Source organism: Miscanthus floridulus, chromosome 15 (genome assembly GCF_019320115.1).
Source record: "Miscanthus floridulus cultivar M001 chromosome 15, ASM1932011v1, whole genome shotgun sequence".
NCBI classification, from domain to species: Eukaryota; Viridiplantae; Streptophyta; class Magnoliopsida; order Poales; family Poaceae; genus Miscanthus; species Miscanthus floridulus.
This window is the reverse complement of record NC_089594.1, coordinates 11338184-11362907: the sequence shown is the minus strand read 5'-3', so window position 1 is coordinate 11362907 and position 24724 is coordinate 11338184. Positions and strand designations below refer to the sequence as shown.

Below are 24724 nucleotides of genomic sequence, written 5' to 3'. Positions count from 1 at the left end.
AATGATGTGAATCCATGTGCTGCTGCTACTTACAAATTCATCACATACAACTTTATGGAAATGTGAGTCTACTCCAAAATATAGAGTACTGGAATCCAAGATTACAATCAATCTTCGAGTGATATACACAACAACCACATACCACCGATCATGGAAGAGAATTGGAAAATAAAGCTGACAAAATAACACAAAATGAAAAAGAAGGGATTATTAGCACAACTGCAATGCACACAACATATGTGCTAAAGCTTAAAAAATTAAAAGGATGTGTTACTCACATATTGGCTATTTGCTAATGACCTTGCACGACCAGCACCCTTAAAGCATTTCACTGCATTACCATATAGCTCCTTCTCATTGCTATCATTAGGACCATGATTTTCCAATAAAATAGTCCTACAAAAATAGATTGGTCAATATTATTTTATTTGATATAGTTACCACATGTAATTGAGAAAAAAAGAGAAACAAATGACACTTACACCAACTTTAGAGAAGAAATAATGCTTGTAAGAATTCTTAGGGTGTTTCCTATGGAATAACAATCTGCACAAAGCATTCACTACAAAGTAATGGACCTTTCCTTGAGGCTTAAGAGAACTTACAAGTGCACTTAATTTCACAACCACTTGCCCATAATCGATTACTGCAAGACTAAAACAAATGAAAACATTTCATAATTACTTGATTCAAGTGTACTCAAGAGTGGTGAAAACTGTAAGGACGTTGTAAACATTGAAAACTTACTTGGAATGTTCAGTTTCTGCCATCTTCAAAATAACCTCATATATGTCAGTTTCAAGTCTGGAGACTGTTATCTTCGAATGAGGCATCATATAAGGGCTCAACTTGTATTTTCTTGGGATCGCTGTCCTCCTAGGATGATGAACAACCAACTTTGCACTAGAAGAGTACCAAGGACCTTGGTTTGAAAAGGACTTAGAGTCGTCTGATAAACCATTGCTTCCCATACTTTTTGCAGAAACAGAAGTCCCACCTCGATGGGATGGAAGTGGTGTAGGTGCCTACAAAAATCAAGAAAAAACATAAAGTTGTTTGAAAATCATAAACTAAAAATTGACATAATAGGGTTCAAACTATTTCATTCTATTCTCCAAATACCTAACAAACAAGCACACAAACAAACACGGCTGAGAGGTATAAAGAAGGGGACAACAGAAATGGTTCTATTGCCTTTATTATCAATATATATAGCACTAGTACTTCTAAGGTACACTAGAGCATGGATACTACTACAACTACTTGTACTAGCTATTACATGACTAAGAGCAACCCCAACTACTAACAATTGTCCTTCCACTACCATGGCTGCACCAAAAGCAAAATCAGCAGGTTATCTCATAAGACAATTGTTCTAAATTGATAAAACTAGAAATGCCATTTTACAATGTCAATGTGTACTCTAGAAGGGCTGTTTGCAGCTACAGGAATAGGAGCAATTGATTCTTCAGGAGTCTCAGTAAAAGGTAAAGACTCCATACGCACAAGGTCCTAATCAAGAAATACTACGATATTAGTTAAAGAAAAGAGATCACAAGATATGTCACAATACAAAATTGATCCAATCTAATAAACAAGCTTACAGTTTCAACATTGTCATTTCTCTCGGTCTCAATAGTTTCAGGATTGCTCATGCTACCGCTTGGACCAAATGGATTAGAACTCATCCGATCAATAAAAGTCCAATTTTCTGGTCCAGGGCTAAATCGGAAGTAGAAGCTGCTCTCAGATTGAACCTATCAAAAAGTGAAAATAAATCAGGTGCTATAGTACAGTGAATAAGACAAACATATTACAACCACGAATTTAAAAAAAGAACAAGTTACAAACATATTACCACAGAATTGACTTTTTCATGCAAGTCATTGGATACAGCACGTCGAATCCCAGATAGCACTCGATCAATAGGACAAGCTATACTAGCACCTAATAATGGACCAACAGGACACCATAGTTTAGGGTCTTCAACATAATTTCCCAAATCATCCTCAGATTCAAACATTCTAAAAGATGGAATGCTAGGACTATTAAAGTAAGGAGCCTTATTCTTTATACAAGGTTTCTCAACAGCTGTTTTCCCTGGTTAATAAAAAAGAAAATGGTAAAGAAGATTGAAAATTATAGGTGACAACAAAGGATATTGCACATGGCAAATACCATAATTGCTTTATTTCAATTGTGCAATTTACTGCTAATAAAAGTGCAATCTAAAAAGTGCCAACCATTAAGAATTTCAAAAGTGCAATTTACTGCTAAAGAGAATGCAAACTACAAAATAGGTACTAACCGTTAAGATATGGAGAAGGAGTTGTATTTTCATCCAATTCAATTTCTTTTGAACTGCAGGGGATACTTTTTTTATCTAAAACATGAGGAATAGCACTTGAAGCAGCTTGGGCATTCTTCACTCCACAAAGACCATGACCACTCAGATAACCAATAGGATTCTTTGGACTGGGCGCTTCTCCTATTTGTCCTACATAGAGACCATGCTCAAACATGTGCCCAATTCATATATCATAGATTTGTTAAGCATTTTTTCATCAGCAGAACAAACCTAGGGCCTTCTCAACCGTACTCATCAAGGGGGCAGCAGCAGCTGCACTAGTTGCTTCGCCTTCCTAAACCATAGGAATCGAGGGGGGAGCAACACCTCCACTAGTTGTTTTGCCTTCCTGAACAATGGAAAACAGATGTAACAAGTCCAGTCAGTAGGATATTTCCTTTACTTGATCATTGCCTTAGTACTGTCTAGTAGGATAAGACATAAGAAAAGACCAGAGCACACTATCACATGGATAAGCATTCAGCTTCTAGTGTCATCCATCAAAAATAAAAACAACATTGACAAACACATACTCACTTTTAGATGAAGCTTCTAACGTTTACTTGCACCTTTAGAAGTTTGCACTAGGACTTCCTCAACAATTACAGGATTGTCCGTCGTACCTCCAATTCCAGCATTATCAACATTTGTGCGACTGAGGGGGGATTTGTGAAGCCTTGTAGAGAGTCTTCATTGAGTCATAGAGCCTGCACTGTCGGGACTCAAAGATTGGGATGCTTTGCTTTTCCTCTTGCTATTCCTTGTACCTAAAGCTCCACCTGAAAATATATAAAAAAATATATGAGCAAGAGATACAAAAGTTAACTGAATGCTGAACCAATGTTATAGAACACTTCATCTACCTAGAGCTGGTGAGCATTGGAAGGAAGAATTTTAGTTGACTGGGATGATGCATTTTTTTCCTCTTCTGATTCGTTGCACCTAATTCTGCACATGAAAAATATGCATAAACAGTATGAACAAGATATACAAAAGTCAATTCAATGCTGAAACAAATGAAATAGAACACTTCATCTACCATGACCAGATGAGTTAGTCGAAGGAAGAATCTCAGTTAGCTAAGAAGCAGCACAATACTCAGTACCAGAAGCATTGTATAAGCCATCTGATTCCATTTTCTCAGTCACAGAAGCTTCTTCCTTAGGATGGACATCTTCCACAATGCCATCTATACTAGCAGTAGCATCAACTTCTTTCACAGCTGTTTTACCTCTAACAGCAGCCATTCTTGGATCCAAGACATCTTCCGGAACAATACCATCTGCTGGAGAAGGCAATGGGGCTTCATCTTTAGCAGGCACAACATCAACACCTCCATCATCAACATTATCATGTGCTAGAGAAGCCACTCTAGCATTAGAATTCTGAGCCTCAGCAGGTGGGTCGGCGGCATGACAATAACGCTCATGCATGTACTTGAACATTTTGGCAACAAGTGTGCCGGGACTCCTATAGCCAAGGCTTGTCAAGTGGTTTTTGAAAAACTCACACATAGCATCTTTGTCCTATAATGTCAAGTTAATAGTACCATATGAATCATGTATTTTTCAATATAGAAGAATACTCATAAACATACTGGACAAGGCACCTACCTCTATACGGATTAAATCACAATGTTTATCCAGAGTATTCCTAAAGTAATCACGAGCATCTATCGGTAGGTATGCTTCTGCATAGCAAGTGTCCTCAATGGATTTCACCTACACAAAATGTATTCAAGTCAGCCAGTGATCTAAAAAACAACAAGAGATGTATGTGTCATGTAATACAACATGTAATACAACAAGAGAACTCAAAAATAATGAAATCATCACTTAGTTTGGTGGTGATATAACAGACAACACTTACCGAGCGCTTTCCATACTTCTCACCAGACACACGATCATAAGAAGCATATTTGTTAATCATCGAGCCCTTCCAACAGAGGATCCTTGGCAGATTTGGGGGGAGATCATTACGTTTTCCAAAGTTGACAAAATCAAGATAATAAGCCTACAAAAGATTTCAAAGACATCACTAAAATAGGGTACATATCCAAGACAAACAACAGAGTACAGAGAAGAAAGGAGCAACACAGAAACACTTACAGCAAGAAAGTATCTGCAGCCACCAATAGTGCTTCTATTCTTCTTTCTGTAGTTTGAAATCAAAGCAAACAGCCAATCAAACACAAACTTGGACCAATCCCATTCTTTCACCTTAGATACATCAATCAAAGCACCAAGGTACTGCAGGCTAGGAAGAGTACTAGAGTTTGCACACAGAAAAGTGGACAAAGCAACAACCATAAAGTACCGAAACACATCATCATCTGACAAAGTGTCACCTAACAACTTCTCGCCAAAGGTCTTGATCAGGGGCAGAGAAGCCTCATCGATTTCAGAAAGAAACTTGGTCTTTGTAGAGTCATTATGATTTTCCCTAATGTCTTCACCACCTATTGGAACGCCTAAGAAAAGATGAACTGCCTCTGCAGAAAATGGGACAACTTTCCCTCCAACAACTATGTCACAGCAATTCAAATCAACTTGATCTGCTATCCACTGCATAAAGCCTCTAGGTGCAGAACAACCATCATACTCCAGCAAGATACCGACACCCTGATCCCGAATATTCTTCTTCTTACGCTCATCCATTTTCACAATTATCTCTCCAAAATACTTACTATTGAACCTAGAGGATGCTCTCTCTGATGTACTTGCAGCAGCACTTGATTTCCCTTTACCCCTGCCTCTGATAGTTCTGTTAATCTAAAAACCGATGCAAAAAATAATATAAAAATTCTAGTTAAGCTACTGAATTCAGTAAACATGGTGACAAACAAAAAAGAAGATTAGTTAGGTACTAAATTTACTTTTCCAGAACGCATCCGGACGCCAGACCATCTTGATTTCCCTTTGTTGCCAACAAACTTAGCAAACTGTAAGAAAAAAAACAAATAAATGGCTTGCATCACACTACAAAAGATAGGGTGTAAATATATTATCATTCTTCCAACTGTTCTGGCTTAAAGAGAACAATAGTACCTAGATAACTAGACATCAAGGAATAGACAAAATATTAACATAAAAATGATTTCCCTGGCCAAAGAATTTTGTAACTAGTCTATTTCAGACAACTGCGCTACAATTTAAATACAGGAATCTTCACCACACAAATTTCAAAACATACTCCAGATAAGGCTTCCTGCACATGCTTGAAAGTCTTCAGCATCTCAGCAGTATCAATATCATCATCTGTGGGATTTCGATCCTAAAACAGGCAACAACATATATCATATTATTGTAATACACAAGTGCACAAACAAAATAAAATCAAGTGAACTTAGTACCTCGCCAACATTCATAGAATCAGAGTTGTTGTCTTCTTCAGAGTTCATAGCAAAGTCATCCTCACTCTCACCATTTCTAGAATCAGCATCAGAAAGAAACTCATCATCATCCATGGCAACATAACACAAAAAAAATTGGTTAATGACTTCATTGCTAGCTGTAGCCAATAAAAGAAGAAGCAAAACAACTAGCTCAAAAATTAATTGGATGCTTACAGAACAAATAAAAAATAACTGAGATCCTTCCTGAAAAAATAACCTGAAACTCCAAACAACTCAATGACATGAATTTTAGGACAAAAAATGAACTAAGATCACTGGAATAACTAGAGCCAAATATATTATATATCATAGTTCAATATAATAATTACAAGCCAGCAATAGCTAGTATTCATAAAAAACAATACTTATAATATCAACTAACCAAACTACAGCTCAACATCATCACCATCGTTTACACTAGGATACCTATATCGGCACAGAGGGCACGACTTATCGCTACCAAGCCACTCAAAAATGCATATCTTGTGGAAGACATGCATACAAGGTAGCACCCTCAGTGTCTCCATGGCAGCCTCTAAAGTAGCTTCGTCATCGTCCACTTTTCTGATATCAAAGACACCCAAGCAGATAGCACAGACATCATCATCTTTCAAAGGCAACTCTACTAAAATAGGTTCCCTTTCAACGCGAGGAGCTGACGATTGAATAACAAGGGGACATGAAGACCTCCGCATGCACCTGTCCATCTAAACTCAAACGATCAAAGATGAAAATATTAAAGCTACAATCAACATATTGGAAGCTTACAGAACAAATAAAGAAATAACATAAGTACGGATTACAACTGAACTAGCTATACACTGCTTTGTGCTAACACTATAGGTTCAGACTAGAAAAAACTACCTCACAGAATCATCACAAATCTCCCCATGTCCTTTATTCCTATTACTACTCATAGTGAACTAATGAGAGGGTAAGTGTAGCTATTACAACTGAGTTAGTAAAACCATGGCAGCCTTCTCATATTCAACCATAGTGAATTCTTCTAGGAAAAGGAGCACAAGTTACATGGCCACATAGTTTCATTGCAGCCTTCTCATATTCAACCATCAACAAGCATGTTCTCATATTCAACAAGCATGTCCTTAATCACGACAACTATTTGGATAGATAACATCAACGGTATTGAACTTATAATTTTTTTCCAATCTCCAGCGCTTTGAATGCATTACTCCAACTTGTAATCATTTTTTCAGACTTAAGTGCACAATTTGTTGTATTGTGCAGTGAAAAAGTAACTACAGTCAAATGTGGTAACTAAACAGATCATTAAAGAACCTCTTCTGCTACAAAGGCCATGACAGTAGGATGGAATTAGTATCACCACCATGTTCAAATAGAGTAAGAAATTGGCAAATGTGAGAAATTGTAACATCCTAATGGGCCAAAGTGGGCCCAATTAAATTTCAGTATGGGCCGGCGCTACTGTAGCAAAGAACGGCGGGTACTGTAGCAGCTGGACTCCGGGGTTACTGTAGCACCGCGAAAACACTGCACAACCAAAGTTTAGTACCGTACTGGAAATCCTGAAATCGCCGGATCGACTTAAATACCAGGGCCAGGGACGCATAGTAACCTTCGGTTAACCGTTTTGAACGAAGCGAGGACGAAAGTTCAAGTGGGTTGCTACGCGGGTGGGACCACTCCTAGGAAGAGTGGGCCTGGGCCATGTATGTTGGGATTGGACGTTACAGAAATTAACCACACAACATTGGTTTGTCCCCGTATCACAAGCATTGGAAGGGAACAAGGAAGATAAAGGGCTAAATTTTGTAAGGCCCAAGCACCTATCAAATTACTTGATCTATCATTTATTTCATCACAGATCACAAATTTTGCTAAAACAGCATTCCATAATTGCACTATTGCATAATAGGTTACAATCTAGTGTGATAAACAATGATACTCAAGCAAAATGTTTGAAACCAATCTAGATTCCAATGCTAATAGAATCATGTAAAGAGATACAAATTACAATAGTCTTTTAGTTTTTACATCACCTTGTGCTATCTTAGGAAATACAATACCCAACGAGGCGTGATTTTGATAGTTAAGGTTCACTTTAGTAGGCTGCCAAGATGTGTTCTTGCTGGATGCTTAATAGACTTGATTATGTTATCATTAGTATTATTCATACCATGATATGCTATTCTGATTCCTCCACAAATTTTAGGCAACAAACCAAGTTCCGATGGCAAGACACTCGGATTGGTTAACAGTCAACATAGCCACAAATCCAAAACAAACATGGACCTACTCATTCAGACCTCACAGAGCAAAATCTATCATAAAATACAAACATTTCTTTGATACTCCATTCACCAAAAAAAGAGAGAGAACTAAGCAGAGGTTATAGGTTAAACTATAAAGTTTGCTTCGACACACTAAACAATCAAACATATATACCCTCAGCTATTGCTAAACACTGTATGATAAAAATAACCAAGATAACTAGTTCATCATAATTCTACCTCCATAATTAAGCAGTCACATAGCTTCATGGTTCAAAAAAGTAGCAGGCATCAATATATCAATTAAAATTTCTTTCTGGTTGATAGTTTTTTTTAATGTCAAGAAACGACTATTATACAATAAAATAACAAGTTAAAAATATCATGTGCAACCAGCAAAATAACTTTAAGTCTGGCATTCAATTTTGAATGAGAATCAAGGCTTAGAAATGAGACTCAAATTGCATATGCCAATATGCTCGTGACCTCTATAGAAACCCTACCAAATATGACACAAGTTAACTGATCCCAATCACCAAACACTTGCCAATATAGATACCTAGTTTAAAATTCAGAGTAAAAAACAGAGAAAATAAAGTTTCACTATTTTGATTTCAACATGGGATCAGAAACAATGAAATCAAAATAAAAACTTCACTCGAGCACACAACATGCAGGCTTAACAATATTATTACCTTGCTGACAACCTTCAGTGGGTACCCTCCTCCAAGCCTTGGATCTCTACACCTGAATTCAGTTAAAAAATTAGGATGTCAACTAGCCATCAACAAGCTTGATGTACAACAATGAAACCATTTTCACTAACCCATTGTGGCCCTCAACCCCAGAAGAATTAAACTACTACAAACCAATAAGCATCAACTGATCATCAACAACAAAAGAGAAAAACACAAGCAGAGCCAAAAACTTCACTGCAACATGGGATCAGAAACAATGAAATCAAAATAAAAACTTCACTCGAGCACACAACAAGCAGGCTTAACAACATTATTACCTTGCTGAAAGCCTTCAGTGGGTACCCTCCTCCAAGCCTTGGATCTCTACACCCAATTCAGTTAAAAAATTAGGATGTCAACTAGCCATCAACAAGCTTGATGTACAACAATGAAACCAATCACAGATCTATATTCCACGGACAAACGCGACAGAAAGCAGGATCTATATTCCACGGAAAATCCACAAAAATGTCGCACAAAAATCGCCAACAGATCACAGGGGTGTGAATACGAGATGGAGAAATGAATCACAACGTGTAAATATTAGGAGCTAAATAAACAACTTGCAAATCACAGGTGGCCATGCACACCAAGCTGCTGCTTCGTCAATCCAAACTTGCAAATCACAAACACACATTCTATCGACTCAAGCACCAGGCACTGGCCAGGCCTAAACACAACACAAGCGCATGCTACATAAATGATTTGTTTTGTATCCAGATGATCAAGTAAATCCACACTAAAAAAACAAAAGCCAAATGAAAAAAAATTGAAGGTAGGAGGAGCTGAGTTTGTGGGGTCTGTGTTGAACAGAGAACCGTACTCTGATGGAAGTTCAGTACCATACAAAAAGAAAAATTTAAACTCATCAAGTTATCGAATAACTCACTATAAATCAGAATTAGTATTTGAATCTGAAATGAACAAAAAAATGGAAGGCAAGTCATACATGAACTTGTAAATCGGCAAACAACCTCCAGGAAGCAACCAAAGATACCAAAGAAAGCAACATAAATCTTGACAGTCTGACAATATAAAAATTCATAGGTAAACTGAAATTATGAACTCAAAGGGAACGAACGAACTGGACTTAGTGGTAAGCAACACACAAATTGCAGCTCAGAGCCAGACCAAAACTTATGTGTCAAAGGCAACAGGAAGGCTGAACCTATTGGGAAGAAAGCTCACAAATGAGAGCAACACCTAAACATTTAATAACTTATATTGTATAGCCGATCATAGCCTCATAGGCCACAAATCAGCAAGGCTCACAACGTACCCAGTAGGCTAAACACGCAACAGCCACCAGGCTAATAAGTAGCAAACAACACCGCAGCATATGAGCTGAAACAAGTTGGCAACCCATAGGCAGTGCTAGGCTAACAAATACAATATTATTGTAGGCCTAAGCTATGGGCACCAAATAGGAACACGTTGCGTATATCAGGAAAGAAAGCACATGATATGTATCAATGTAAGTAGCCCAAAATGCTACGGCCTACAGGGGCATCCTCGAGCTCTGCTTTGCAATGAACAAATGCTTTAGTTACTTACGCTGCACTACTTGCATGTTGCCTGTACTCAGGCCAGCGGCTGCAAATTTCCCTATATGATTGTTTACTTGAACAATCCATCAAACCCTATCAAGCTAGGCTAACAAAATGCTAGGCTAACAAATACATGATTGTTTACTTGAAAGATACAATCCCTATCAAGCTGTCCCTCCCCGTCACTACATCTTGTTGTCTCCTCCCCTATGACCTTTTGTTTTTCGACAAATCCCCACTACCTGTCCTCAATCAACCACAAATACCCCCATCAAATACTAGAACAATCCATCAAACCAAACCCTAATTAACAAGGACTAACAGAACACCACCCCTGCAAAAAAAGTTCACCAAAAATCGCTCCAGTCATGATCTAAGACAGAGGAGCGGCAAATCTAGGACTGGGTCATTGGGAGAGTGGGAGGGAAAGCTAGAGAGCAGATTATCCTAGAAATCGCCGCGGCAACCGACAGCGGGCCTCATCGCCGTGCGCGGTCGCGAGTCCGCCAGGGAGGGTGAGATGCGCGTACAAATTTCTGCCGGTGCAGCCCGAGGGACGGCCTGGGCGGAGAGCGTCGACGGGATCCGACGGATTCCACCGGTGCAGCCTGGGGGGACGGCCTGGGCGAAGAGTGCCGACAGGATCCGGGCGATTCCACCGGTGGAGGCCAGGGTCCGGGGGCTGAAACGGCGCCGGGGTCCGGGGGCTTCCGCCGGTGGAGTCGCAAAGCAGCGCCGCGGGGCAAGAAAGAGCGCGGCAGCGGCATACTCTCAGTAGGACGCTCGTCGGAGATGGTCGAGAAAACAACATTCAGAAGAAAGGGGACAAACCAAAACGCACTAGAAATCGTCGGTCGGCCCTAGCATCCATGGAAGACAAGAAGGGAGCGGAGAGAACTTACCTCGACGAACCCTAGAAATCGCCGCATGGAGAGCGGCGTGTCGCCTGGAGTCGCATGGAAGAAGCCCAAACGAAATGGAAATGGAGGGTGTGGGGTGGGGTGGGGTGGGGGACGGACGCCACTGAATCGGGCGCGACTCCCAAAAAATCAAAACTAGAGCCGACATCCAGGTCCATAAGTCAGACAGCAGACCACATCCAACGCCCAGCAGACGCGAGCGAGATGAATCCGACGGACAGAAAATCCATGTGCCAACGAAGGAAGAAACACACGTGTTGTATAGCATTCCTGTAAAAAATAACTGGAAAATTATATTACTTCAAAATAAGTACCGGTTCGAAACCAACAGCCGAGTAAGGTTTTAGTTTTGCCAAAAAAACTATTGAATTAGAAAGAGAAACTTTGGTTGGGATTTTCAAATAAAGATAAGAAGAGAAGTTTGGCTTAGGTTTGTCTATGATCTAGATGGAAGCGCAAATACCATTTTTGTAATAAAGTTATAAGAATATACAAATGTTGCTAATACTGTCTAGAAACCTAGTCAATATTAAGAAAATTTTACTGGCATGAATACCATAAAAGACACTTATTTTGAAACGGAAGAAGTAGTTGCCTCGAGATGGTCCACCTCGCAGCCGCAGCCGTCCTAGGTGAGGACGATGAGAGGCGCGTGGCGTAGGGCTAGAGGAGAGCCTAACCCTTTGCGAGCACCTCTTCCTAGTGGAGCACGACATGGCCGACCTCCACCACCGAGGAGCTACTCTAGCTGTCGTGGACCCTTAATAATTTGCTTCAGTATGGTGCTCTTCAGCATGAGGGGCCGTATGGTGGCGCGTTAGAGAACCGAGGCAGGAAGACCAGAGAGAAGAACGGGATGAAGGGATAAAAAGTGTGAGGGGGGCAAAAACGACATTTATTGTCTTCCTCTCTGCTACTCACGAGGAAACATTATTTTAAAAGGCACAATGTTTGCCAGCAAATTAATACTTTTGTAGAATTTTTCGCTGGCCAATTGAACATTATATTAGAGGGTACAGGAAAGCTATGCGAGCCTAATCACCACAGAAGACCCGGTATTATGAGTAGAAGTCAAATGAAGGAAAGTCAGAGGAAACTCATTGGACAACTGGTCACTGGTGGAGAGACAATGATGTGTTGCTTCTTCTAGTTGCGTTGCGCACAAGCAACTCGCGTTTTGTTATTTGAAAAACAACTCGAGAGTTTGCAGTTGCAGCGTGCCCATTATTGACCAAATCCAAGCACGGCCGTCGTCCTCGTCGTTCCCTTTTCCCATCCTAAGGCGCCCCTCAATACAAGACGTACGACGCCGCGGTGGCGCAGCAGCAGTTGCCCGCCGGCTGTCAACGCCTGATAAGAGCTTCCACGACGCTTAATTCCCTTCAAGCAGGACCTGCACCGCCTGGGCCAGCTCTGCTTCATCCTGGTACCGCATCCGCATCGGCTTAGCAGTGTCGTGCTTTGCCGGGGGCCGGTCCTGCACCGGTCCATGTTTCTTTTGTTCACTTTGTCGCAGCGAGCTCAAATATATACACTACAGTACGTAGCTCTTTCTCTCCGTGCTGGAATCTTGCAAAGCTTTTGTGGGCTAACAATCTGCCAAAGTGCTGCTTAATCCTGTCATAAGTCTAGCTAGATTTGCTTCTATTGCTAATTTTGTAATTGCTGGAGAGTGTTTGGGTTACCATTCTTTTCCTTCCAAAAAATGAAGAGATTACCTGCCTCTTTCAGAGATTTGTTACCTTAATGAGTTGTTTCTCCTATATCTGTTGATCTTATTTTCACGTCTTCCACAATTTGACGACAATTTCCGGTTGGTGCCAACGAGGTTGAAGACGTACTGTCGTCGCCTTGATCGATGTCCCTCACGTGTTCCTGCTCTGGTCGAGACAATCAAAAGTTGGCAGCTCCTTTGTTTCTTCTGCATATACCACTGTACTATAGCTATAGAGTATAGACTATGCGTTGCATGCCCTGTCCCGGTGCCCTTGGTGGAAAATAATGATCTTCGTTCGTTCGAAGCTAGATTTGCTCCCTCTCTTCCCTGTTGACGCCTTCCGGCTGCTACCTGTGGCTGGAGGTCGAGTGTTTGATTATATATTGGGTTGTTGGCTTGCCTTTTTTTATTTATTTATTTCCCTTGCCAATGAAGAAATCATCTCTTTCAGAGATCTGTTAGTTGTTACTTGTTACCAATACGGTGTTTCTCCCCTCCCATGCATGTCTGTTGATCCTATTTTCATTCCCCTCTCCTACACATTTTTTCATAGCCACAGTAACACGGTCCATCAATTGTTTTTTTCTAGATACAGTGAAGTTGGAAGAGTGAGCATCTGCCTCCAAGTCTGATTCATCGTGTCCGACGATGGACAATAATTACCAAAACAGCATATGTCTTGACTTAGAGAAGGCGTTAGCTGATGAAAGTGTGGCTCCAATAGACCTACCTTTCTTGTTCCTCAAGGCCATCACACAAGATTTCTCCGATGATCAACTTATCGGCATCGGTGGCTTTGGATCTGTTTATAAGGTAAGTATATATACGTACCATGCAGGCAACTTGGCCCTAGCTCATGGACACAAATTAAACTTAACAATAATGTTCTGAACTGTAGGGAGTGCTTCCAAATGGGATTATTGTCGCTGTGAAGAAGCTTCATGCTAACAAGCTTATTGAGGTTCAAGAGAAGCATTTCCTGCATGAGGTTAATTGTCTCATAGAGGTGAAGCACAGAAACATAGTACGGTTTCTAGGCTACAGTTACGAAACGCAGCATATGGTGTATCCGCATGGAGGAAGAAATGTCTGGGTAGACAAGCGGAACATGTTGTTTTGCTTTGAATTCCTAAGTAAAGGGAGTCTTGCCAACTATGTTACTGGTAAGATGAGCCATAAGTAAGAGCATTTATGATAAGTAAAGAAGAAACAGCTCGTCTCATGACATAAATCAGAACTAATCATAGTTACCTTTTGTGTTGTGTTGTTTGTGTTGTGTGTATATATATTCTTCACAGATGCATCTTGTGGACTTGAGTGGAGGGTACGCTATCAAATAATTAAGGGGATTTGTGAGGGCGTGGCTCATCTTCACAAGCGGCGTATTATTCACATGGATCTCAAACCTGAAAATATACTGCTAGACAACACCATGGCGCCTAAGATTACAGATTTTGGTATATCAAGACGCTTCAGAGAAAACCAAAGCAAGATTATTACTGGAAATATAGTTGGATCACCGTATGCTATCTAAATCTCTCTCTCTCTCTCAGACATCCATTTGTATTGTCAGGCACCAACTAACTCTTTGGTGCATACTACTGTCCCATTTGGCTATTTATTCTCACTGCATTCATTTTTTCATGCAGGGGATATATGGCACCAGAATTTTTAAGAAGTGGAACAATCTCATTTGGGACAGATATATATAGTCTTGGTGTTATAATCATACAGATTCTAACGGGGAGTAAGGAATGCCCCAATGTTAATATGGTAGTAATAATTTACATTACTGTTTCAAGATAATGGCTTTTTTTTTTGCTTGGTGCTATTCATCACACTACTTGCGGGTTCGAAATCTGCATCAACCTATACGTGTTCTATATAGCTACATGTTTGTGTTCCCTATCTTAAAATTAAAGGCTCGGCCCTTATATATATATATATATATATATATACACACACACACACACACACACACACATACATACTTCTTAGTGCGCTTTTATTGTAACATTGGTAGGTGCTTGAAAGTTGGACGAACACATTTGGGACATCAAAGAGCAATCCACCACTAGAACAAGTAAAACTATGTGTTGAGATAGGGATAGATTGCATGCATGATGACCCAAGCAAAAGGCCTCATATACAAGATATTATCCGTAGGCTTAATGAAACAGATATTTCAGTGCAGGTAGTATCATCAGCTTTCAGTTACATTAAATATACATGCCTGCTCCCACAAACTTCCTATAATTGATTTATTGTGTCTTCATTTTTAGCTGGGTAGGTTCTACCAGTACTATCGACAGGCCAAACAAGCATGCAAGCCAATGCGAATTATTGCATCCATGGCGCCAGAGGTGAGTTTACATTTCTACAGCCAACCGTACAGGGGAGCAAAACATGCATGTGTAATATATATAAACCATAGTACCACCATGCATACAAGTCTTCCCACGTTATATATGATTTAGTTTTTTTCAATCTGCTCATCATTTAATGTTGATTTGGCATTTTAATTTTGTCCATGCATGAATACAGAGAATTCATGGTAATTCCACTTCGTAATAGCTAATCTCTTTCCTTTTGTTTTGAAAATCAACAGTTAGCCAGATCCGTTTAATTCATGCTTGGCAGTGTTTCCCTTTTCTTTTTGCATGTAAACAGTCATACAATCCAATGTCTATTCTTACCGAAAGCAGTTTTTTCCATTTCTTTCCACCTTTTTATCTTGATATGATTTGTGTGCGTGTGTTGCATATAATGCCACTCTGAACTCTCACTAGTCCGTGCACATATTCTGCTGTTTTAGCTACGTCCATGTTGGTCAAGCGAGAGTGCGCTGCTGGATGTCCACCCTCTCGAGCTCTGCTTTCCCTTCGAGGCCAAAAAGGTTACACAGTGCTCACTGAACTTAGTTAACAGGACACATCAATATTTTGCCTGTTTTATCAGTCAGCAGTTCCAAGATATGTATGCTATCGACCAGCGCATCTCCTACGATTTGCGCCCAATGTCCACTGTTGTTTTAACTATAAAGATGGTAAAGCAAGAGACACCGCCATTAGATGCGGGCATGTTTGAGGTACTGATGATCTCCATGGAGAGCAAGGAGGACCTTCAAAATCTGGAGTCATCCATTGACAATGATTCCCAAAAAAATGATGATGATTTATTGAAGCGAGTGGAAGAGTTGGATGGTGAGGTACATGCTGCCGTGTTGAAGGCTGTCATCTGCCCACCAAAGGGTCCTGTCCCTAAGGTGAGTTTGTCATCCTGTCCTTTTCAAGATGACATGGTTGAAATAATGTTTCATGTTTCGTATCTATTTGGCATACTTATATTTGTTAACCACGAACACCTTAAGACCAGTCCAGGTGGGGGTTTCATGTCACTATTATTCAAGACTCATGTGTTGTAAACGGTGTAGACAAGTTTCATCCCTATAAAACTCAGTTCATCCCATGGTATATTGTGATCATTTGTAATCAAATCTTATAACTTATCTGATGACAGCATGAGTTCCCATCTGTTGGGGGAAGGTGCGCCTTCTAGGCACCCCTTCTTTTCACCCTTTCCGCCTCCCTGGCCTTTTCAACCCAGCGTGCGAAAGGAGACTAAGACCTCTTCAGACCCTCCTGACGCATTGCATTTCGAAAGCAGCGTTCCCATTCCACCAGCTGTGCACGCTACGGAATTGTAGGCAGTTTTCTGGGATGGCGAAAGGAGAACAAGCAAGGAGCAGGCAGAATGGCAGCTGTCAGGCTAGAGGCTTAGGCACCCGTCAGAGACCAGCGAAGAGAAGCCTGCCTCCGTTGGTCCCTCCCCCACTTCCACGCGGGGCCAACGAACGAGGGCAGGCATGGACTGGGGACGACTGTTCCTGGGGGAGGCAATTTGAGTTAGGACCAAGCTATACTGGATCGGGCAGGATATGCTGCGAATCTAGGGCGGTTGAAGGGGTAGTTTAGTCTTTGGAAAGTCTATGGGCATGTATAAACATGGCTCAAAGGGTTGATGTAGAGGATGACGAATAAGAAGATTGCTATTGCAGCGAGCTATCATGTCATTCGTTTTCGTTTGATACTCCACCATGGTTATTGCCCGAACTTGTCATGGCCCCAAGGAAAGGAGCGAAAGGAGGAAGTGACGTAACTGAGACTTTGAAAGCAGTAGAAGAAGCGGCCCCAGCAAAAGCAGTGGCCACATTAGCCACGAACTCAACCGTCCTCCCTAGGGCGAATACCCCCCCATCCCCCCAGTTACCCGAATTGGCTGCGCTACAGATCCCACATGACGAAGCAGTGCCGCCAGTGGGGCGAGAAGACACCCTAGAAGGATTCGTACAAGATCTAGGAGTCGAGGAGAACGAAAATGAAGACGGCAAAATCCATGATAGGAAATCCAAAGATTAGAGCGACAAAAAGAGCAGTTGCAGCAAGTAGTGGCGAGAAACAAGGCTGAGCAGGTGAAAACTCCATAAGAGAAGCCAAACAGCAGCGAATTAATCTCAACAGAGACTTTGAGCAGCTACATACAGAGCGCAAATGGCAAAAACGCTAGGCATGTTGGCATTGCTGTCATTCAACCACAGTTCAAAAATCAAGGCGAAAACTTAGCAATATACGATCAAACCCCGCCATTATCTAGAGAGTTATAGCAACACCCTTGGCCATAGAATTATAAGCCTCTCATTCCCCCTTTCGACGGACAGTCCAATCCCAGAAAATTAGTCATCTCTGCCGGGGGAGACAACTAGGCCTTGGCGAAATCATTCATCATGGCGGTCGAAGGCATCGCCCATGACTTGTGTGCAGTGAGATGATGAGTCTTTATCCGACTATTAAAAAAAGTTCATCCAGTTCAAGGAGTAGGCTCCCAACATTCCGAAAGCAGCGGTCATAGCAGTGGCCATCGAAGGCCTTGCCATCGATCAGTGCGCGTTATTCCTCGCTAGGTCGCTGCCAGATACTGTGAGTGAATTGTTTCGAATCATGAACCAATACACCATATCAGACGTAGATTACATAAGACAAAAAGCCACGCATAGTTCAACAAGGCAAGCAACTAAAATGCCAAGACCACCCCAACCACAGCCCCAACGAAATGTGAGACCTTTTCGCTCAATAAACAATTAACAAGAAGACGCGGGTTAGTGGGCCTCAGAACAAACGTAGCCCGACAACTCGCATTTCCACCAACATCGCAACTTTGACCAGACTCAGCGTGGTGGTAGAGGAGGCTAAGGCTTTCATGGTGGCCGTGAAGGGCGCATAAGAGGTAGAGGTCAGAGAGTGCCTTACTATTTTGTGTGCGGCGAAAATGCCAGACATGTCACAAGAGAATGCAAATATAACAAAATGGCATGAGAACTCAAAGAGAAAGATGATGCCTCAAGGACTAGCTAAACCCCAAAGCATGTATACCACAATGCTCTTTGTGAAAGCATGCACACACGGTCCTACAACCAACAATATTATCCCACAAACAACAATCCAATCCATCAAGCCAACCTCGTACAAGGTTTCACCCAACCATCATACATCTGGCAGCACCCCGCATATACTTAGCTTACCAGCAATACGGTCATTATCCAAGTCATTCATAGCAGTATCTTTGCCACTTCAGCTAGAGCAACAACAATCAAGCCAACCATAGCCTGCCAAGCAAGAAAATGCACAAGAGCAGCAAACAATGAATAACATCCTTCCTTCGCATGGCCAAATATTCACCATCACAGGCGGATGAAAACAAGAGCATGAGAGCAAGCGTGCAAGACAAGATTACGAGAGAAGAGTCCATACCATTTCACCAAGGCTGCCAATGAATAGGCCAGCTGGTACCAAGTCCTAGTCACATTTGATGAATATGATTTCCAAGTTCACGATTATCCTCACACTGATGCATTCGTCGTAGCGGCAAATGTAACAGGTACACTACATAATGTTTTAATAGACACCGGCAGCTCCGCAGACATCTTGTTCATGAAGCCTGTAGGGGACCATGACGCCTAAGAGGGGGGTGAATTAGGCAACTTAAAATTCCGATTCTAACTCTTAAACTATTTCCTCTTTTTCTAACCTTAGCAAAACCTATGAAAAAGATAAACTATCTAAATGTGCAACTATGGTTTTGCTAGTGTGTTGCTATCTCTACCGCAAAAAGGAGTAATACAAACAATGTAAACACGAAAGCTAAAGAGCAAGGTAGAGATATGCAAACTCATGTCGATGACTCCGGTATTTTTACCAAGGTATCGAGAAGTGTGAAAGCTTCCCCCTAGTCCTCATTGGAGCCCCTCGCAAGGGCCAAGCTCCTGGTCAAGTAACTCTATGGATAGCCTCGGGCCTTCCTCATGCGCAAGTGAGTCTTCGGTGTGCCTTCCCTTTGGTACACGGTGACGGCCACACCACAAACGCGGTTGGTGTGATCTCGCAAGACTACAAACCCCTACAATGTACAACAATGGTGCGCGCAAGCACCGAGTGGTAAGAGGTATACAAACCTCACTAAACACTAGGCCTAAACCTAGAACAAGCGCATAAGCGGTGGTCTAATCAACCTAAGCACTTCGTAAAGCACCTACGCTAATCACCTAATGAAACACTAAGTACTATGCAAGTAGAGATCACTAAAGTGGTGTAGGAACACCCTTGATATGTTTCCTCAGCTCCACACTACTCAAATGGCTGGTTGGGGGGGTCTATTTATAAGCCCCACTGAGAAAGTAGTCGTTGGGGACGAAATCCCGCTTTTCTGCTACTGACCAGACGCGTCCGGTTGTCTCGACTGTTAGGCGCATGATCAACTAATCGGACGTTGATGGCGTCCGGTCACATGCCACCGGACGCGTCCAGTCGCAACTTCACCGCTCTAGAACCTCTCTGGAGTCGATCTGACGCTGCAGTTCCTACGTCTGGTCGATTTGCCGCCAGAGTCCGATCAGTACTGAGTGTGTTGTCGGGATGATGAACAGTGACATCGGTGCGTCTGATCACTTTTAGTACTCAGCGTCCGGTTGCTACTGCTGACGCCGAGCCTCTTGATCGGAGCGTCCGGTCGCTATGCCGACAGCGTTCGGTGCTGCGTCCGGTCACCTCTGTGAGCTTGTTTCTTCGCTATCTTGCATCTGGCTTGGTTCCTATCTTCGTGCTTGGACTTTGCCTGATATCTTGGGTCATCTCTTGTGCTTCTAAGGTCTTGCTTATGGTGTTGATCATTGGATCATCACGTCGCCTTTGTCCAAGTCACATCTTGCACCCTATTGGACTACAAAACAATCACTTGCAAGTTCATTAGTCCAATTTGGTTGTGTTGGTCATCAAACACAAAAATCCAAAGTAAATGGGCCTAGGGTCCATTTTCCTTACAATCTTCCCCTTTTTGGTGATTGATGACAACACGACCAAAACAAGCAAATAATAAAATTTTTAGAATTTAAAAACTATTTACTTGCTAGGATGCAATGCAAAGGGCAAGGTTATATGATGCTAAAAGATACCAATTGTAAAGCTAAAAGGTACCACATGTAAACATCTTTGGAAAGTTATCTAGCCCTTGCAAATGTCCCCATGTGGCATTATGGATTTAAGCCTTGCATTTTGGTCCTACAAATTCTCCCCATTACATAGACTAATCCATAATCCACTATCCTCCCTCTCTTGGACCAATACCACTTGTAAATTATTATGATCTTGCTTTTGGTCCTACAAATTAATGCTTGCTTTTGGTCCTCTAAATTGTTCCCCTTTGGAATCAAACACCAAAAAGGAAGACATTAGTAGCACAAGGAAGGGTCAAACTTTGTGATCCTTTGTATGTGGAGTGGAATAGGTCATAAAATTTGACTCTCACATTACATAGACTAAGCTCCCCCTAAATATATGCATACATGTGATGGAGAATGTAGTTTATGCATAATTGGCAAATTAATGCTCAAGGGAGTTTAATCTATATAATGCATGGAGTAAGCATATATATACCAAAGTAAAATCAACATGATGATATCAGTTTAGAAATACCACATGTGGAAACCAATTTGATTTATACCACTTGCAATAGGTGGTGGATATTTGAAGTATGATGCTTAACTCTGGGGACTCCATTTTCCTTGCAATGAGACTACTACACACATGATAAGCTTGAAAAGGTGTTAGTCTCAAAGCATCCAACTTGTAGAGTAATCTCCCCCTAAATTTGTGCACTCAAGTATGGAATACTTGTAGGAGACATGTACATTGATTTTAGAATAAAAAATACCACTTGTGATACCAATTGAAAGGTGACATCAGATTCAAAAGTGATATTCGGGAGAAATTATCTACAATTTGGACTTTGGCACATATTAGATGAACAATTTTAAAACAAGCTATGTGCCGTGCTCCTAAACAATTTAAACCATGTAGGTTTGCTCTAAGGGTTAAGAGTGAAACCAAGCAAGCCTACCATAAGATATACCTAGTGTATGCATGACAAAAGATATACGCATGCAAATGCAAACCTTGGCATAAAAAGTAACTAGATGCTAATTACAAGAATTTGAATCTTGATACCAATTGTAGGAAATACCAATTGAAAGAAATTACATCTAGTTACCTAACATGGAAAGGGGAATTTGGGTCCATGGTTTTCACTAACCCACTTGGCAATATCTTTGTCCATCATGATGCACCCCATGAAATGCACACATACTTTGCCAAGCCTCCAAATTCCCCGAAGTCCATCAGACTTCCCACTTCCCTTTTGGGATCCAAACCTTCTTGGTGCTCTTCATGTTGAAAATGATTTCCTTTGGCACCCAAAAGCGTTTGACCCCATTGTTGGCTTGCTTGTTCACCTTGATGGCTACCACCTTGTCATTTTTCTTCTTCTTTAACAAGTATGGTGTGGAGGCCTTTTTGTCCACCTTGTTGGTGTTGGTGTTGGAGAGCTTTCTTGTTTGCTTTTTCTCTTTCTTATTTGCTCCTCCCCCATTCTTCACCTTGCACTCATAGGACTTGTGGCCTTCCTTGTGGCACACGTAGCAAACCATGGTTTGTCCTTCATCAAGCTTCTTCACTCCCTTGATGGTGTTATCTTGATGAAGTTGGGCTTGCTTTGTCTTGCCTTTCACTTGAGTCAAGTCCTTGGTGAGGCGAGCCACTTCTTGCTTGAGTTGCTCATTCTCCATTGCAACCTCTTGTGTGCATGTATCTACAAAAACTTTCTCAACACAAACTTGGTTGCACAAGGGTGAGTCTAAACATAAATCATTGCAAGAAGTAGAGGCATCCTTTTTAGGCATGTCAAAGATAGAACTTTTCTTTTTAGGTGCCTTAGTGGGGGTTGTATTGATGGCTTCAAGATTAGCAACTTTATTAGTTAGCTCATCACAATGTTTGAACATAGTTTCCATTTTAGCAAGCAAACTTTTATAGGCATCTTGTGAGCTAGCTAACTTTTATTTTATTTTTTTATTTTTCTTTACAAGTTGCTCATCATTGATTGTGCATTCACTTGTTGTTGCACTAGCCTCAAGTTGCTCAATTTTAGTAGATAGTTCAATATTGAGATTAGCAAATGTCTCATATTATTCAAGAAAGGTTTTATATGCTTCTTGTGAACTATATAGCTTTTCTTGCAATATTTTTAGCTTCTTTTGTTGACTAGTGCAAACTTTAGCATAATTAAGATTTTGTTGCACAAGTTCATTAAGAGAAGGCATTTCATCATCACTATCACTCTCACTAGAGGATGAGCTTTTCGTTACCTCATGCCATAAGGCACACACGAGAAGAGCTTGATGATGAGTGCTTGTGGCCTCGCCTCTTGTGATGGTGTTCTTCACTTGAAGAATCATCCCATGACCTTATTGATGTGAGGGCTTGGTCCTTGCACGCCTTCTTCTTTGTCTTGGGTGTGGGCTAGTTTGGACAAACTTCCACAAAGTGCCCCAACTCGCCGCATCCATAGCACCCTTTATTTCTTTGCTCATTTCTTTGTTTGGTAAAAATGAGATCTTGAATTTGGATGGGCACACCCTTGACATTAAGCCTTTGGATCATCTTCTCCACCTTGTTGATAAGTTTGATTGATTCTTCATCAAGTTCAGAGGTGGAGGAAGAAGATTGATCATCATCACTTGAATTTTCTTCATCATCATCATCATCCTCATCTTCTTCATCTTCACTTGAGGAGCTTGAGCTTGAGCTTGTCTCCACTCGCTTGCCCTTCATCTTCTTTTTCTCACTACATGTGAGAGCTTTGCCTTTGCTTGATGAAGAGGCTTCTTCTTGACCCATCTTGCGTGACATTTCAAATGCCACTATCTTGCCAATGACTATTGCCGGGGTCATGGTGCTCAAGTCCTCCATGTTGTGAAGGATAGTGATGATGCTTGCATATTTATTTTGTGGTAGCACGGAGATGATCTTCCTCATGATGTCCGCATCATCTAGCTTTGTTAATCCTATTGAATGAAGCTCATTGATAATTAGATTCAAACGAGAATACATATCATGAACAAGCTCATCATCATTCATTTCAAAGGAATCATAATTTTGTTTAGCTAGACAATGTTTTTGCTCACGGACATTAGTTGTTCCGTCATGGAGCTCTTGGAGTTTCAACCAAATTTCATGTGCCATATTTAAAGTGAATACTTGGTTAAACACATCCATGCTAAAAGATTCAAACAAGCAATTTTTAGCTCTAGCATTGAAATGAATTTCTTTTTCTTCACTCTTTGTGGGTTATCAGGATTCTTAATGGGTTTCATCCCGTCACGAGTGACTCTCCAAACACCCAAATCTACTGCCTTAAGATGACAAGCCATTCTAGCTTTATAGTAGGGGAAGTTAGTGCCGTCAAAGTACGGAGGCCTAGAGGTATCCATCCCAACCACTCTAAATAGCGCTAGCTCAACGACGGTTAAGCCAAAGGTCCAAATTGAGCCAACCGGCTCTGATACCACTTGTAGGGGACCATGACACCTAAGAGGGGGGTGAATTGGGCAACTTAAAATTCTGATTCTAACACTTAAACTATGGCCTCTTTTTCTAACCTTAGCAAAACCTATGCAAAAGATAAACTATCTAAATGTGCAACTACGGTTTTGCTAGTGTGTTGCTATCTCTACCATAAAAAAGGAGTAATACAAACAATGTAAATGCGGAAGCTAAAGAGCAAGGTAGAGATATGCAAACTCCCATCGATGACTTTGGTATTTTTACCGAGGTATCGAGAATCGCACAAGCTTCCCCCTAGTCCTCGTTGGAGCCCCTCGCAAGAAATCCCTCGCAAGGGCCAAGCTCCAAGTCGGGTAACTCCATGGATAGCCTCGGACCTTCCCCATGCGCAAGTGGGTCTCTGGTGTGCCTTCCGATAAGCCTCTCCTAGACCGCTCCTCGCTGTCTTTACTATAAAGTTTTTGGCTGAACCACCGCGGGCCTTGTTCCCTTCGGTACACGGTGACGGCCACACCACAAACGCGGTTGGTGTGATCTTGCAAGACTATAAGCCCCTTTGATGTACAACAATGGTGCGGGCAAGCACCGAGTGGTAAGAGGTATGTAAACCTCACTAAACACTAGGCCTAAACCTAGAGCAAGCGCATAAGCGGTGGTCTAATCAACCTAAGCACCTACGCTAATCACCTAATGAAACACTAAGCACTATGCAAGTGGAGGTCACTAAAGTGGTGTAGGAACACCCTTGATATGTTTCCTCAGCTCCACACTACTCAAATGGCTGGTTAGGGGGTCTATTTATAAACCCCACGGAGAAAGTAGCCGTTGGGGATGAAATCCTGCTTTTCTGCTACTGACCGG

At 41.4% G+C, this 24724-nt stretch overlaps 1 protein-coding gene across 1 annotated transcript in view; it reads left to right on the top strand.

Moving 5' to 3' along the window:
• Window positions 1-13562: 13562 nt before the first annotated feature.
• The window catches only part of LOC136506991 (uncharacterized), a 30415-nt gene continuing 19253 nt past the window's right edge, over window positions 13563-24724 (top strand). Inside the window, exons 1-7 of the mRNA XM_066501858.1 lie at window positions 13563-13727; window positions 13813-14077; window positions 14213-14435; window positions 14564-14687; window positions 14938-15108; window positions 15197-15277; window positions 15730-16179. Coding sequence (XP_066357955.1) covers window positions 13563-13727; window positions 13813-14077; window positions 14213-14435; window positions 14564-14687; window positions 14938-15108; window positions 15197-15277; window positions 15730-16179 — 1479 coding nt within the window. The remainder of the gene's footprint in view (window positions 13728-13812; window positions 14078-14212; window positions 14436-14563; window positions 14688-14937; window positions 15109-15196; window positions 15278-15729; window positions 16180-24724) is intronic.